This window comes from Canis lupus, chromosome 24 (genome assembly GCF_003254725.2).
Source record: "Canis lupus dingo isolate Sandy chromosome 24, ASM325472v2, whole genome shotgun sequence".
Lineage (NCBI taxonomy): Eukaryota > Metazoa > Chordata > Mammalia > Carnivora > Canidae > Canis > Canis lupus.
This window is the reverse complement of record NC_064266.1, coordinates 46,632,654-46,648,335: the sequence shown is the minus strand read 5'-3', so window position 1 is coordinate 46,648,335 and position 15,682 is coordinate 46,632,654. Positions and strand designations below refer to the sequence as shown.

Sequence of the window (15,682 nt, the reverse complement as noted above, 5' to 3'; positions counted from 1 at the left end):
AGCTCCGGAGTCGCGGCCAGAGCTGGTGCCTGGGGCCCGAATTCCAGCAGAGGAGGGACCTTGTGGTCTCAGTCCTTGGCCTTCACAGAAGGTCCCCAGAGGACAAGGGGCAGAGGTGCCCCACGCCTGCAGGATGAACAATGAGGGGCACCTGCCCTGGGTGTCCCAACGGCTTGGGGTGACGGGGCCCCTGCCTGTGCCGTCGCAGGGACTCGGGGCCAGGGTGCTCAGAACCCCAGCTGGCAGTCTTGTCTCCCTTCCACCGTTGCTTCTTCTAAGAAGCTGAGCACGATGGTGGCCACGTCTGGGCGCCAGGAGGATGCGGCCAGGCCATCGTCCCCAGTGCTCGCTGCTCCACCCACCTCAGACGTCCGGGGAGCACCGGGTGTCCCTGTTGTCCCACGTCCCGTGCACGCACTGCTGGACTACCTACTGTGTCCGCCGCCCCCGTCTCCACCCTGAGCTTGTAGGTCATTCAGGAAAGTGGCAGGAAGGGGGACCCTGGATGGAGGACCCCGGCCCGCCTCCTGGGAGCTGGACTTCGGAGGGAGGGGATGCTCCGGTCACAGTGGGGGACGGGAGATGCCCGCCAGGTGGGTCACTGTCCAGAAAGTGCTCATCGGGGAGGCAGCTCGCCACCGGCTTTGAGACACAAACTCACAAAACCCCACAGGAAGGATGTATAAAGCCACCAGACTGCAAACTCGTGGAGACAAAACTCATCACACAGAGATACGTTTTAAATATTAAAATATATTTATATACACGTAATTTTAACTGAGGACACCTGGGAACCAACGTCCCACGGAAGTCCCGACGTCCTCCCAGCAGAATTCGCAGGTGCCTGCTGACTGTGCCACTCTGCCCACCGCACTCTCAGGTATAAAACAGATTCTATAAATAAGGTGATGCAAAATATTGGTTCATAAATATCTACATATGCAAGTGGCTCCCGTCCTGCAGCAGCTCCGAGGACAGGAGGGGACAGCAGGTCTGAACACCCCAGGCAGGCGGCTCCAGCGGGACCAAGACCCCGGGGACGGCCTCGCAGCTGCTCTGCTTTGCAGGAGAACCCCCGGAAGGGGCCAGGCTGCCCCCAGGATGCGGTGAACCACACCCGAGGCCGCGGGGGGCCGGGCTTTGTACTTCTCAGCCAGTGGTTCGACCGTTGGGGCGCCTGGTGTGCAGGCCCGCAGGCTCCTGGAGAGCTCGGCCTCGGCCTGCAGGGGGCTTTGCACTTTCTAGAGCTAACAGCGCGGTACGGTTGCATAGGTTGTTTTGAAAGCACGGCTGTTAACGTGTCCAGAGTTCCGGAGCCCCCGGGAAAATTCAGTGCTGTGCGGTTATGTCCGTCCGTCCACCGGGCGAGGACCGGGAAGGGAGGGGCCGCTGGGCCTCGTTCTTCCTCAGGAGAGACCATCAGCCCGGTCCCCGGGGACCACGAGGGAGCTGTGCCCACTGCGGATGCGCCTCGCGTTCTCTCTCCTGGGCGCCTTTGAGACTCACGTGCGTCCACCACCAGCGCAGACCCCTCAGCATCCAGTGGGAGATTCCCGGAGGGTCCTCAGCACTGTGGCATCAACCGGCGAGGGGTCAGCCCTTCTGGGGAGAAATCGGTGTCCTCGGGAAGCGCCCCGTCAGACGTCACTGTGGGGCTGGAGGGCCGAGGGGGCATCCGGGAGGTCCATGGCGTTGTCGGAGGCCGAGGACTGGCTGGGCAGAGAGGCGCCCAGGCCGTCGGGAGACTCCGAGGGGGGCTTGTACAGGAGGCAGGCGATGGTGAAGAACAGGAAGCCCAGCACCTGCGAAGAGAGGAAGAGCTCGCTGCCCGCCCGGCCCCGGGTCCCGGGGACCCCCTGCTCCGGGGAGAACACCCGTCTCTCCGGGATACCCCTCGCGCGGACACCAACACTATCACAGAGGGAATGAAAACCACATGTGGGTGAAGATAGGCCCCAGATGGGGGGGAGGGCTTGTCCTGGCTGCACAGCGTCCCCCTGGAAGAGCCGTCCCAGCCCTGACCCCCAGAACCTGCAGCTGGAAATAGGCGTTTGCAGGTGTCACTCAGTTAAGGATCTTGGGATGAAATCGCCCTGGACCTTGGGTGGCCCCGCCTGTGGTGCCGGGTGTCCGGGCAGGAGCGAGCAGAGCGCGCCTTTACAGAGCAGCCAGGGAGGCGGCCACGTGCCGCGGAGGCAGAGACGCGGGGGAGGCGAGGGGGCGAGGACCCAGGCCACCGCGCGGCTGGGGAGCGGCCTGGGGCTGACCCTGCGACGCGGGGCTCCCGCCGGGTCCCTCGCAGCCTCGAGGAGGAGTGGGCACGGATGCTGGCCTCTGCGTTCACGCGTGTACTTGACCGTGTAAGTGCCGGGTTTTAGCAGGAACCCCCACCGTGCTCCTTGGAGCATCCCCCCTCCCCGGGGGGCCTGAAGCCAGTGTCCACTTTGGGACAATGACCGGATGGGACGCGTTTGGAGCCTGTCTGCTCCTCCTGCTAAAACTAACCCTGCCTTTAGCAGCGATCCCATCGGCGCGCCGCCGCCCAGGGGGTTATTATGTGGGCGGGCGCCCGGCTACTGGCCTGAGGGACCGGAGGACACAGGAGCAAGAGGCGAGGAGCCCGACCCACCACCACGCGGGAGCCACACCAAGCCCTCCTCACCCGGGGCTACTTTTCTGCTAATCCGAGGGGGCGGGGGGTCCTCCGTGGGGCCGGGGGAGGGGCTCAAGAACAACGTGGGGCAGGACTGTGGAGCCCGAGCCCGCCTCCAGCCAAAGCAGGTCATCAACACCCTGTCGCGGGCCGGCCCTGGGATCTCGCTGTGCCCTTTCCCGCCATCACGCAAAACCCAGGATATAAATGCTGTGCTGCCCCCCACGCAGCGCGAGCCTCGGGCGCCCCCGGAAGTTCATCGTGACAGGGCCGGGTGACGGGCGTGCGGCGCCCTGGGCACCGTGAGGCCAGGAGACGGCGTTGCTCACGCGTGGGTCCAGCGAGCCGCCTGGCCCGGGGGGGGGGTGGGGGGGGATGGGCCCGCCAGCGTCTGCGCGCAGGAGGGGACCTGGGTACCATTCCTGCGAAGCCTCCGCTGACCGGAGCCCCAGGCCGCCCGCAAGCTGCAGGGTGATGATGCCGCCTCACCTTGTACGCCAGCCCGGAGACGAGCATGTACCGGCTCATGGCCGCGTTCTGGTACACGAAGCAGGAGCCCTGCTGGCCGCACTGGTCCTGCCACAGCAGGCACGCCCTGTCTATGACCCAGCCGAAGGCGATGGGCCCCGGGATGCCCCCTGCAGAGAGAGGCTGGGTCAGCACCCGCGCGGGCGGGGGGCGGGGGGCAGGCCGGGCGGCTGCGTGGGGCCGCGCGGCCTGGCCCCCCCTTTGTGCTAACGAGGAAAAGCCACCTTCAGGGCGAAGACGCGGGCACGGGTCCCTCTAGTGGACTGTGAGGGGATGATGTCCTTCTCCGAAGCCCCGGGGCTGGGGGCGGGGGAGGCCCACCCGCTGCGAGCCCTGCTGGGCGGCTGCGAGTCTACACACGCCACAGTACCTAGAGTTCTAACCACGATCCACTGGATGCCCAGTGCGAAGGATCTCTGCCGGTCGCGGACGCACCTGAAACGGAAGGCGGTGGCGTCAGCGCCCGGGGGGGGGTGGCCAAGTCACACCCCCACGCCGGCAGCCGAGGAGCGCCGCCGGGCCGCGTGGCCGCCTCCCCGGGGGCAAGCACGTACCCTGCAGGATCTGCAGAGCTCCACGCGGCGGGCTGCAAGGAAAGGTTCTGGACCAGAGCGAAACCCAGGCCCGGGGCTTACCGTAACGTTGCCGTCAGCGCAGGAATGCTGCTGAGGAATGTAAAGATAATTACAACGAATATGAAAACCAGAAGGAGGGGCTTTCTTTGACAAGTTGAGGTGCATTTCCCTGCAGTAGCATGGCCAAAACCAGAGGAAAAATTCTGAGGGACACAGCTACAGTCTCGGTACACCTGAGGAGCGCAACAACAGCGCTGATTACAGGAGGAAGGGACAGGGGCCCTCCCGGGGCGCGGCGGACGGCACGTGGGCGGCGGCCACTCACCTTCTGGCCGCCCGGGCTGGGCACGGCCGCCCCGGGGCACCCCGCGTGGCAGGGCGAGTAGTAGGTGAGGCCGTCGGAGCCGCACACAGGGCTGTAGTGCTCGGGCCGGCAGGCGCAGTCGGCGTTGCAGGGGGCCGTCAGGTCCAGGTGGCCGTCGGGCAGGAGGCTGCGGGGGAGACAAGGCGGTGGGGGGGGCTCGGGCTCGGCCCCCAGCCTCATCTGCTCCACGCGGTCGCTGGAGCCTCCCGCCCGGCGCACCACACCCCGTCCTGCTCCCCCACCGCGGCTGCAACACGCGCTTCCCCTCGGTTATTGCACAGGCAACGTGTGCACGGGGCTCCCAACACCGACACGACAGGCGTGCCAGGGCCAACCCTCCGCCACGGCGCCAGCCCCCCGGGGCTCGGCTGCACCCCTGCACGGCTCATGCGTGCGTGCACACGTCTGCGAGCACAGACAGACACACGCTTTCCTCTCTTGTCCACTCAAATGGAAAACCCCAGACCGTGGCTCCTGCTCCCACCTTCCCCGTCCCCCGGGGCCACTGGTGCCCCGACAGGGGGGCCGGGGTCTCCCCTCGACGCCGGCACCGCCCGACCCTCACCTGCTGCTGTGGCTGGCCGTCACCCCTGCCATGGGCACGTTGGGGCAGTGGATGAAGAAGACGAAGAAGGCCAGCAGGCTGGTCAGGGTGCACAGCAGACACAGCTTGATGATGCCCGCGCCGCGGAGCTTGAACTTGTTCACGAAGAAGCCGCCCAGAAATGTTCCGCCGCCGCCCGCCGGCACCACCAGGTACCCTGCAGGAGAGGGAGGTGCTCGGCGAGGTCCCCGGGGGCCGCAGGAGGGGGGCCGGTGCCCACTGGGTCTTTACAGGTGGGGACACTGAGGCCCGGAGCCGCCCACCTGTCCATGTGGCAGCGCTTGGCTCTGACCTGCGTTGTCAGGCGCTGGACAGTGGGGGCGGGGGCTCAGTCCAGGGGACGCAGGGGCCGGGCGGGACTGGAGGAGAAGTCAAGGCCCCGGCCTGCCTGCTGGGGGGGCCCCCAGGACACCTGACTCCAACTGTGAGCCACGTTTGGGGAAAGCGGGGACCAGTGCCATTTCACATGGAGGGATTCGTTGGCCCGGGGCTCCCAGGCCATCCCTGGGCGGGGGGCGGGTGGCAGTGGGGGCTCGGTGGGCCTGTCTCTCCAGCAATGACCCAGGCCAGCTCTGGCGTGGACCTCTTACACCCCTGGGGTGAACATGGGGGACCTTGGAGGATGCAACCGTACTTGGGGGGCTGTTGGCACAGGAGAGGGGGCCGCCCGGGGAAGGGGAGGCAGCTGTAGACGGAAACCTGGGCGTGTGAGGTCAGCCGAGAGGCAGGTGAGGAGGGGTGTCTGGGGTGTCAGGTAACAGGGAACGGGGTCCCGAATCAAACGCCGAAGCCCCGTGCCGGGAACAGAGCCCTGAGGGCTGGGGTGCAGCTGCGTGGCCCTCGTGCTGCCCAGATGCGCCCACCTTCCACACGTGGCGTCGCCCCTTCCAGCCAGGATCCACCCCCGTGGGGCCGGACCCAGTGCCTGGCATCGGCCCCTCTGCCCGGCGGGTGCTCAGCAAGGCCGCGGCTGCCCCGGACGGTGGTGGGGGGTCTCAGGAGGGCCCCTCATTCCCCTGAGGGCCAGCCCGCCCCAGGCACAGGCCGGGGACGCCCACCTCACGGTCCCATGGAATCCTGGGACCCCAGACACCTGGCTCACGGGCATGGCCGAGCCCGAGGGTCCGGAGCTGGGGGGCCCCAGCCCTTCCTGCAACAGGCCAGGGGTGAGGACAGCCAGGCCTGTCGGTGCGCGGGCAGCACACGTGAGCCGAGCCCGCCCCACCCTCCCACCAGGAGGCGTCGGCCGAGAGCCGGCCAGCCCGTGGCCAGTGTCCCCAGCTCCGGGGAGGGGCCATCGCGTCCCTGTGGCCACGTCAGGCGGCCCCGCGCCCACTCCCGAGCCCCCCGCAGGACCATACGGCCGGGAGCCCTTGGGACTGCTGAAGGATGCTCTGAGGACCCCTCAGTCATCTGAGAACGAACGAAAGGTCAGAGGACCCCCCCGCCCCATCCAGAGAGTTTTCTCACCAAACAAGGTGGCAGCCTCCGAGGCGCTCAGGCTGAACTGGGCCTCCAGGAACTTGGGGCCGAAGGTAGACATGCCGGCGATGAGCGTGGCCTCGGTGGCTCCGGCCAGGCACAGCAGGATGAAGGTGGGGTTCCTCAGGAGGAGCCAGATGGAGCTGCACGCGGAGGCCAGAGAGAGACGGAGGCTCAGGGGGGCACGCCGGGCTGAGCGGAAGCCCCGTCCCCGAGGCCACGGCCCCCACTCCTGGGTGCACAGCCCCCGTTCCGCTGTGGTCACCCCGCATCTGTCCCACGGACGTGAGGACAGGGCGTGAGGCTGGGCTCCGGGGAAGAAAGCCAGAAACGCAGGGAGGAGCCCTCCCAGGGCCACCCCCTCCAGCGCGGGGACACCCTAAACGACCGTGCACTGTTCGGTCACCACGGGGTCAGCTGTGAGGACGGGCAGACGGCCCGAGCCAGGGGCCGGGGGCCCGGGAGGTGGCTGTCCCCAAGTCCAGGACTGGCCAGGCCCTGCGGACGGGGGATGACGCAGGGGGTCCCTTCTCAGCCAGCCCTTGAGGGGACACAGAGGGGCCTCCAAGGAGCCTCGGGTAGGCATGGCTGGCTCCCCAGTTGCTCTGCTGCGTACTTGGGGGGCTGCTGCTGGGGTCCCCGGGGAGGTCCTGGGAGGACCGGGAGTGCGACCCTGCACAGCCCGGGGGACCCTTGGCCTCCGGCCTCACTGTGAGGGTCGGACATGGGCCCTGGCTGCCGTCCTCCGTGTCCCCACTGAGCCTGGCCGGTCACCAGCCCCGGCCCCACCTTGCCTGCCCTCAGGATGAGCCCAAGTTCTTTGGGGGCCACTCGCTCCAGCTGAATGGAACCCAGGATCCCGTTAGGGGTTCAGGCCGAGCAGGGCTAGAGCCTGTGATCACACATGTGACCCCACCTGCCCCTTAAATGTCACGAGGGGCACAGAACACACTGTCCTCAGGGGGCTGGTGAAGGAAGCGGAGCCCAGAGTGGAAAACACACAAAGATCGCAGCCAAGGGTGGGGGGTCCGGGAGTAAAGACGCTGCGTCTTTGTGGGGCAGCCGGTCACCCCGCCCGGGAGCTCTAGCGCCTGCGCGTCCCGACTCCCCGAGCCGTCCCCAGCCCTCTAGCCACCGGACAGCAGGTGCCTGGACTAGAGCACGGAGGTGTCTGCTGGCCCCCGGCCTCGGGGGCGATGTGGCCGGGAGCCCCAGGTCACGGCGGGACAGACCCTTGCTCTCTGGCGCCTAAGGAAAAGCAGGTCCTGGACGTACGTGGCCACGGCCTGGCGGCCGTTGGGCGGCTCCGACCCGGCCTCCTGTGCTTTCAGTCCCGAGTGTACAGCTCGGAGCTGCTCTACAACCGGAGCAGGTGCCCAGGCCTGTCCTCGGAGCCCCCCTGGCCCCCCCGGAGACCCAGCGTCCATGAGCACCGCCGGCCGTCCCCACGCCAGCCCAGAGAGCACCGGCCACATCTCGCGGCCCTGTCACGGCGGCTGCAAACACCTTGAGCCTCAAATGCTCTTCCTTTGGAGGCACAGGCCGGCGAGCAATTGGATTTTGGAAAGAAGGGACGTGCGGTGCAGCCCTACCTAGCCTTTGCGCCGGGACGCTCGGGCCGGCGGCCAGGAGGGAGCCCCGGGGCTGCCTACAGGCTGGGTCGCTGGTGCTGTGTGCAGGGAACCCGAGGGCCTGCTCCACCGGGGGCTCCACCGCGGTGTCGGGAGACTGGGTGAGCTGCCCCCAGACAGAGGTTCCTGCACCCCGGCCAGTGAGGCCCCGGGCCAGCCCGGCCTGCCTTGGGGGCAGCTCCTGAGAGGTCTCACGGGACGTGGAAGCAGGGGGCCACCCACCCTCCGCCCGTAGCATGACAGCAGAAGCAAAGCAGTGGACGGCGGGCAGCACAGGGGCCTCCCTGGAGGCCCTTCTCCCTCCCCCCGGCGAAGGCAGGCACGGGGACTCATTCCAGCCACCACCGGCCCCCCGCCCCACGAGGTCCATCAGACACGACCATTCCCGGGCTCAGGTCCCAGAGGGCTGGAGGGGCAGGTAGCAGCTCAGCGAGGCAGAGGACTCAGGTGGGCGCCTGTCCAGGGGCCTCCCTCCCCATCCCTGCGACCACCCCCCTGGAATGCCTGGTCCGTGGAGAGGGTGCTGGGCCCCCAGGAGCTCCGAGAGCAGAGCAGGCCAGGGGCCTTTCGTCCTGATGGCGTGTGAAGACCACAAAGCCAGGCCAGTCACACACAGGGAGGATCAGGGGAGCCCTGGAGAGGGGCCGGTGCAGGGCAGAGGGCTGGGGTCAGTCCCGCTCCCCCAGGGTCCTCAGAGCCTCGAGACAGAGAGAGGGCATGATGAGCCTGGAGCCCCCAGGGCACAGGCAGGTGGCACTTGATGACCCGGTCAGAGGACAGGGGGGAGTGAGGAGCTGGGGCCCGGGCCCTCCATCGGGACCAGAGGCCTCTGGCTGCTGCTCCTTGGTCTCTTAGGTCGAGTTTTGGGGCCGAGACCTGCCCTGCACTGGGTCATGAGGGAGGTTGAGGGGCTGTGTGCTCACCCTGCGGCCTGGAGGGGTCACATGGACTCTCCTGGGTTGGGGTCGAGATCCAGCGTGCATGGGACCCCCCCTAAGGGTCTTCAGGACACATAGACATGGGCAAGAGGCCCACACCACCCCCCGTGAGGTCCTTACAGAGGCAGGTCTCTGATGGTTTTCCCGAAGTCGGGGTTGCTGACGGCCGTGGGACCGCTGTCCTTCAGCTGGTGTGTTTCAGACACTCTCATGACCACGTAGCGTTGGGAGCCTGGAAGGACACGTGTCGGTGAGAGCGGGGACCAAGGGCTGTGCTTCAGGACCCTGCCCGCCCCCAGGTCTGGGCTGGTCCTGGGATGGAGGGCGCGGGGCCAGGTGTGGTGGGGATGCAGCACGGTGAGCGGCGACCAGCTGGAGAGAGCCAGGGACACACGCTGGGACCGGGGGGAAGAGGGGCTCAGAGGGGGCAGATGCTCAGGCTGCCATTGGCCCCGCTCTGAGCCCGTAGGGGGAGGTGCCGCAGGGGCGGAGGGTGCCCGGGGTGGGCAGCACAGGCCCTGCAGGCCCCGCCCAGGAGGTGAAGGCCCCCGACTGTCCCGGGGTCCCCAGCAGCCCCAGGGAGGGGCTGACGCACCCACCTGGCAGCTGGCGAGGGTAGCCGAGGATGGGGATGGCGGTGAGGAAGGCAGCTGCCCCCGCGCCCAGGAAGCCCACCCACCAGGCGCCGACCCACAGCGGGCTCTCGGTGGTCAGCTCCGTCCTGTGGGAGAGAGGCCTGCGGTCAGCATCCCGTCCACGCATGTCCAGGCACCCACGCCGGGCATCCTTCCGCACGCTGCTCCGTGGGAACCTTACCGGGGCGTTGGGGCTTCTGGGCGGGCGGCTGCACAGCGCGGATGCCCGCGCCCCCCCCCACCCCCCGCCCTCGGCGGCCCGTCCATCTGGCGGCTCCTGCCTCCTAATCTGTTTAGCGAACTGGTAATCTGGCGCGCAAAGCGCCTTCCCGGGTTCCGTGAGCCGTTCTGGAGGCTTCTCACGCCCAAGGTCGCGGGCGCCACGGATGTGCAGCTGGACCGAAGCGGGGGCCCCGCGCCTAAGGCTGCCGTCTGAAGGGGGGCCTCCTAGGGCTGGGCCTTAGCCTGCGGGGTCTGCGCTGGCTCCGGGGAGTCCGCGGGAACTGGGTTGAACTGAGGACGCCCAGCTGGTGCCCGTCCCCCCGCAGCGATCAGGGACCCCTCCCTGGATCCCCGCACCCCCAGGCCCCGGGCCCCGGAGCAGCCAGCGTCGTCCCTGAGCACACGTGGTCCCCGAGGGGCCGGCGGCCCTGCACACTCACCGGCTGCCGACGTCCGTGTAAACGTTCAGCAGGGCGCCCCCGATGAGGTAGCCGGCGGCGGGCCCGAGGATGGCCGCCGTGTAGAAGGTGGCTGCGGGGGAAGGGGTGCTGCTGAGGGGCCCCGGGGCTCGCCAGCCGCTGACGCCGGGAGCCCCACGGCCCACCCCAGGGAGCCCCTCGGCACCCGCGCCCTCTGCCCCGGCGCACGGGCCCTTTGGACCGGGGTTTTCATCTGTGCAGCGTCCGCTGCCTCCCGGATCCGGCCGCTGTCAACTCCTTATTGTTTTTTATTTTTTATTGATTTTATTTGTTAAAGTAGGTGCCACGCCCAGGGTGGAGCCCAACGCGGGCCTTGAACACAGGCCCCTGAAATCGGGACCTGAGCTGAGGGCAAGGGTCGGACACTCAACGGCCCGAGCACCCAGGCGCCCCCCTCCTCCCCCGCCCACCCTCCATTAACTTTCTAAAGTGATTTCATGTTTTTTCCATCAAAGCCAACTGTAGTCGGCGTGGGGACTCTATCTCCTTCAAGAGAGCTGAGCTCCTGAGGGCGTCGCCTGGCGGGATGACGGGATGACGGGATGACGGGATTGGACGCCTCCACAGAGCATCACCCCCAGCCCCTCCCGGAGCGACCCTGGGTCAGCACCGCGGGGACTTACAGGGACCAGGCCCGAGGCGGAAACGCGGGGGCTGCAGGCGGCTGGCAGGTGCAGCCGGGCCCGGAGCGCCGGCCGGTGTCACCCCTGGGGACACCTGGCCGGGCAGGAGGGACGTGGGGCTGGGGGGCACCAGGTTGAAACCCAGACATGTCGCCGCCCACGCCCGTGGGTGTCTCAGTGGGAGCGGGAGGCTTCCGGGAAGCCCTAGGGCCAGGGCCGCGGGGAGGGCCCAGCTGACCCGGGCACCAGCCGCCCCAGGTGGCCCGAAGGCCAGTGCTCACCGGCTACCCCACGAGTGGCCACACACGCGGCCGGCCATGGGCAGACGCACGTGAGGGTCCCCGCGCCCGCCCCGCCCTGTGCCCACCGCCCCGCTCACCGATGTAGACAGGAGAGTAGCTGGACTTGACGTTCTCGTCCAGGTAGGTGACACCCAGCGTGTAGAGCGGCGTGGCGCCCACGCCGTGCAGGAACTGGCCCAGCATGAAGACCAGCCGGTAGCCCGACAGGCCCGAGGCGCCGTCCGCGCACGCCACGCTGCGGTTGGCCCCGCACGTCCCGACGCCGTCGGCCGCCTGCACGTCGTAGGCGCCCGCGGTGAAGTGGGGCAGGGCGAACACCAGCGAGCCGGCGCCCATGACCAGCACGCCCCAGCCCAGCCAGCGCGGCTTGTGTCCGTTGCCGCCGAAGTAGCTGACGAAGGTGAGGCACAGGCAGGCGGCCACGTCGTAGGAGCTGGCGATGAGGCCGCTCTGGTAGCTGTGCAGGTCGTAGCGGCGCTCGATGGACGTGATGACGGTGTTGATGAAGCCGTTCACCGTCATGCCCTGCAGGAAGGCGGCGGCGCACAGGAACAGCAGGAAGCCCCGCGGCGTGTTGAAGGCCTGCAGGCACCCGGGCGCGAAGGCCCGCCAGCCACACGCCGCGCCCTGCGGCCCGGCCGCCACGTAGTGCATGTCGGGGGCCGCCCGGGCGCGCTTCTCCGCCTGCGGCCGGCACAGCGGCTGGCTGCACGGGTCCAGGGGGCTGAGGGCCGCGGACCCCGGGGCGCCCGGGCTCAGGGCCGAGCCGGGGGACACCCGCCTGCCCGGGGCATCCGTGACCGCGGCCGAGGGCGGGCTCCGGAAGACCAGGGGCGGCAGGGAGACCGCGGCCTTGTCCCCTGTGCAGCGCTGCGGCATCTCCGTCCAGGGGCGCGGGGGGCGGCTTCGGAACCCGCCGAGCACAACTCCAGGGGCGGGCCTGTTCTGTGAGGAGAGCTTCGGGTTAGAAGGCCGACCCGGGCCGTCGAACGCACTGACATCTGCGCCCCGACGCCCCCGTGCCTGGTCCCGTGGGGCCGCGATGGCCCTGTGGCCCGCTCCCCGGTCTGCTGGGGTCCACGCCAGACCCGCGCACCCGAACAAGGCCATGTGGGGGCCCTGCGGGGCCCTGGATCGCCCGGCCCCCCGGCCCCGCGGCCTCTGCTCGGCCGGCCTGAGCTGTGCTCTCGGGCCCTGGAGGGAGCTCCAAGCGTGGACGCGGCCTCCACCCCGTGCAGCCTCAGCTCCGCAGGAAGCTCAAGGCGGGCACGTGCAATGGTGGGGGCAGTAGAGGCAGGGCGCGCCCCCACTCGAGGGTCACCAGCGCCCACCCGGCTTGCCCTGCGGCGGTTTTCAGAATGTCCCAACGGGACGCGGCGGGTGGCAGGTGGCCGAGCTAGTGAGAAGAGGCCCCAGCGCTCCCTCTGTCCACTCAACCCCAGCCCACCCTGTTCCCATGCTCCACCTGGGCCCTCATTCCCCCCGACCCCAGTGGGTCAGCTAACCCCGCATCTCCAGGCTCCCAGGACCCCACCTGCCGTGAGAAAGGGCAGCACGGGGGGGATGGACGTTCCGCATCGGGCCCTTGGGAGCCTTCAGGGGCTGGCATTCCCGGTAAGTGACCAACACCCCGGCCACCCTCAGACGCCTGCGCCCTCCACACTGTCTGGGCCCCGCTTGGCAGGACACGCAGGGGCAGGGATGGGGACCGGGTCCTCGCAGGGCTCAGGAGGCAGCAGGACAGCTAGGGATGGCCACAACAAGTTCTCCCCTTGGAAATCAAAAGCCACAAGAGGGGGATGCCTGGGGGGCCCAGCGGTGGAGCATCTGCCTTCAGCTCAGGGTGTGGCCCCGGGGTCCCGGGATCGAGTCCCACATCGGGCTCCCTGCAGGGAGCCTGCTTCTCCCTGTGCCTGTGTCTCCGTCTCTCTCTCTGGGTCTCTCATGAATAAATAAACAAAACCTTAAAAAAAGAAAAGCCGCAAGAGAACAGCAACGAGCAGCTCCAAGTCCGTGGCCAAGTTTTACCTGAACAGCTGTGGATCTTGGACACGAGCACGTCAAGCTCAAGCCAAATCATACACATCACATCATTTAAATTAGCAAATTGGGAATCCAGTCTGGGGTGTCAGCCAGATGATGCACTGGTGGCCTCCACAGGCACAGGAGAATCGAGTGGCAGCACTCAGAGCCTTCAGGCGGCCGGGCGGCCTCCTCCGGGGGCTCCCACCCGGAGCCTGGGCACACGTGCTCCCGCCCCGCCTCATCGCCCAGGCAGATCAGCACGCCGTGACTGAGCCCCTGCAAACTTTTCCTACCCCTGCCCCAGTTCTGCCCCAGTTTGTCTGTGCCGTCTGGAAGGCTCTCGCCCGTACAGAGGCTCTGGATCAGAAATGGGGAGGCTGGCCCTCCCGGCGCCTGGAACCGTCCCCTCCACCCACAGGCCGGCGGCCGGGGCCCCGTGAGCCTAGGATCCGCGACACCGGGCGTCTCCAGCCACCAGGATGGTCCTGAGTCTCATGGAACTTCCCAAGGATGTTTCTGAGTTTGCACCTGGATCTGGCCCGGCTCGACCTGGGCACCAATATGCGTGTGATGTGCCAGACGCTGCGCTGGACGTCGATGCACGGGTGGTCGTGCTGACGCTTGGTCTGAATTCCAAGCACACGCTGCCGTCTCACCACAAAGGCCGCGGGACCCGTCCCGCAGGAGAGCCCGCAACCCGGCACGACCGCAGTGTGGCCGGAGTGGCCGAGCCCACCGTGCACACAGTGAGGCACAGGCCCAACAGGCACCGAGCTGCTGGCCTGGTGCCTGGGCCATCAGCTCCCCTGGGCAATGCTGCTGGAGTCGGGCTGTGCCCCGGCTCACTCACGGGCAGTTTCCTTCCAGGATCTGCCTCCGACGTGGGCAGCACTGACACCCGAGCAGTCAGCCAGGGGACGGGGACGTCACGGCTGCCCTCCCTGCCGGGGCCCAGGGAGTGTCGTTGACCCACATTAAGGCCGGGCTGTGGCTCTGGGGCCGCTGCCCCTTGTTTGTGTCCCGGGGCCCCGCGGCAAGCCGGGGGTCAGGTGGGGGGGCTGGAGGACCCTGCGGCACACAGCACGTGGGGGACTTGGCCCTCCGGGGACCGGGTCCTGCAGCCAGGCTGGGAACTCTTCCTCCTGGAGCCTGTGGGCTGTACCCAGGAGCCTCCCTCTGTCCGCTGGGCTTGGGTCTGGACAAAATGAGTGTCTGCCTTCCAGCTGCCGTGAGGCCTGACCGCAGAGCTGGGGCAACGCAGCGGATGGCAGAGGACCCGAGCATTGGGACAGCGGAGGCAGGCCAACGGGCAGCCGAGAGGCAGGAGAGGCCGCCCCCCACCCCCCGGGGGCTCCAGGTGGGGTCCACGGGCAGCCTCACCTAAGACCCCCAGGGCATCTCACTCCTGGCGACTCCCCTCCTCCCTGCAGCCCCCTGCCCACAGCCAGGCCCAGAGCGACTACCTCGGGGCCAAGAGCAGCGTGATGGGGGACTCCACCTGTCACTTTGGGGGGCCATGAGGTGCCAGGTGTGTCTGCAGCGGTGTTTCTAGGACTAATCAGTATTCTAATGGGTAGACTCAGTGCCGGTGGGCCTCGTCTGATCAGTTGAAGGACTGAATAGCCCAAAAGGGCCGGCCCTTCCCTGAACTTGTCCTGCGTGGCTACCTCTGACCGGTCGTCATGCCTGGCTCTGGAGGCCGCCCTGCCGGCCACACCGTTACCTCTCCTGACTCCCCCGCTGGCTGGCTGCGCATCTGGGGACTCGCTGAGCTTCATAACTGCACGGGCCAAGTTTCTCATAAGAAATCTTCGTACGTGTGTATCTGTCTCTAGGTAAGCTTATACGGAGAACACATACATACGTCAACAACACAGACGGACGGACGCGTACCCCGTACTGACTGGTTCTCCGAGCATCCTGACTGATCGGCGGGTAGTTCTGCACCAACGGCTGCGTGGGAGGCGTGAGGGGCTGTGGGGCGCGGGGCCCTCCAGGACCCTGTCCTCTCCGGGAGGAGCCACAGCCCCTGCACCTGGGGACGACTGGTAGGAGCCAGCTGTCCCCACCCGCAGAGCAGAGCGGCGCAGATGGCAGAGGCACGGTGCACAGGGCGGGCCCGGCTGCAGAGGCCCTGGGGGGCTCAAGGCGCCGCCGGCACCAACCTCCGTCCCGTGGGCCCGGTAGTGGCCGAGCCCTCAGCACGCGCTCGGTGAGCCCCCGAGATCCCAGGGTCAGGAGGCGGGGCTGCCCGCGGATGGGGGACAGGGCTCCCGGGGGATGCCAGCCAGGAGAGCCCCAGACAGTGCCACACAGGAGGAAGCCCCCAGGATGGGAGCAGCCCCCGGGGCACCTGCTCAAGGCCGGGCTGCCCCCTCCCCGCTGCACTGCTGCCTGCGCCTCGTCGGGGAACAGCTGGGGCCGTGAGCTGTGCTGGGGAGGCCCTGGATGGCTCTCCGGACCCGAGAGAAGTGGACGGATCGTCCTCCTCCTGCTGCTGCTTCCCGGGGAGCCCTTATCCCAGCCTCCAGGCTTGTCCTTGGTCCTCGGAGCCTCCCCACCACAGCTGGGGCCCACGCCTGTTGCCGCGGGGAGAGGAACCCCTCGGGATTAGGTGCCCA

The 15,682-nt window shown here is 68.2% G+C and overlaps 1 protein-coding gene across 11 annotated transcripts in view; it reads right to left on the bottom strand.

Annotated features, from left to right (window-relative positions):
- Positions 1-733: 733 nt before the first annotated feature.
- The window catches only part of SLCO4A1 (solute carrier organic anion transporter family member 4A1), a 23,227-nt gene continuing 8,278 nt past the window's right edge, over positions 734-15,682 (bottom strand). For 5 of the 11 annotated variants that reach the window (XM_025470628.3, XM_025470626.3, XM_025470629.3 and 2 more), the window contains 11 exons: positions 11,114-11,981; positions 10,073-10,163; positions 9,375-9,496; positions 8,896-9,007; positions 6,195-6,349; positions 4,686-4,881; positions 4,082-4,247; positions 3,817-3,989; positions 3,552-3,616; positions 3,143-3,291; positions 734-1,802 (listed from right to left, as the gene is read on the bottom strand). In XM_025470628.3, the coding sequence (XP_025326413.1) occupies positions 1,638-1,802; positions 3,143-3,291; positions 3,552-3,616; positions 3,817-3,989; positions 4,082-4,247; positions 4,686-4,881; positions 6,195-6,349; positions 8,896-9,007; positions 9,375-9,496; positions 10,073-10,163; positions 11,114-11,915 (2,196 nt within the window). In that variant the 5' untranslated portion in view covers positions 11,916-11,981 and the 3' untranslated portion in view covers positions 734-1,637. Of the gene's footprint in view, positions 1,803-3,142; positions 3,292-3,551; positions 3,617-3,735; positions 3,990-4,081; positions 4,248-4,685; positions 4,882-6,194; positions 6,350-8,895; positions 9,008-9,374; positions 9,497-10,072; positions 10,164-11,113; positions 11,982-15,682 lie in introns of those variants that run through there. The other 6 variants (XM_049100320.1, XM_049100318.1, XM_049100319.1 and 3 more) reach the window with 6 other exon arrangements.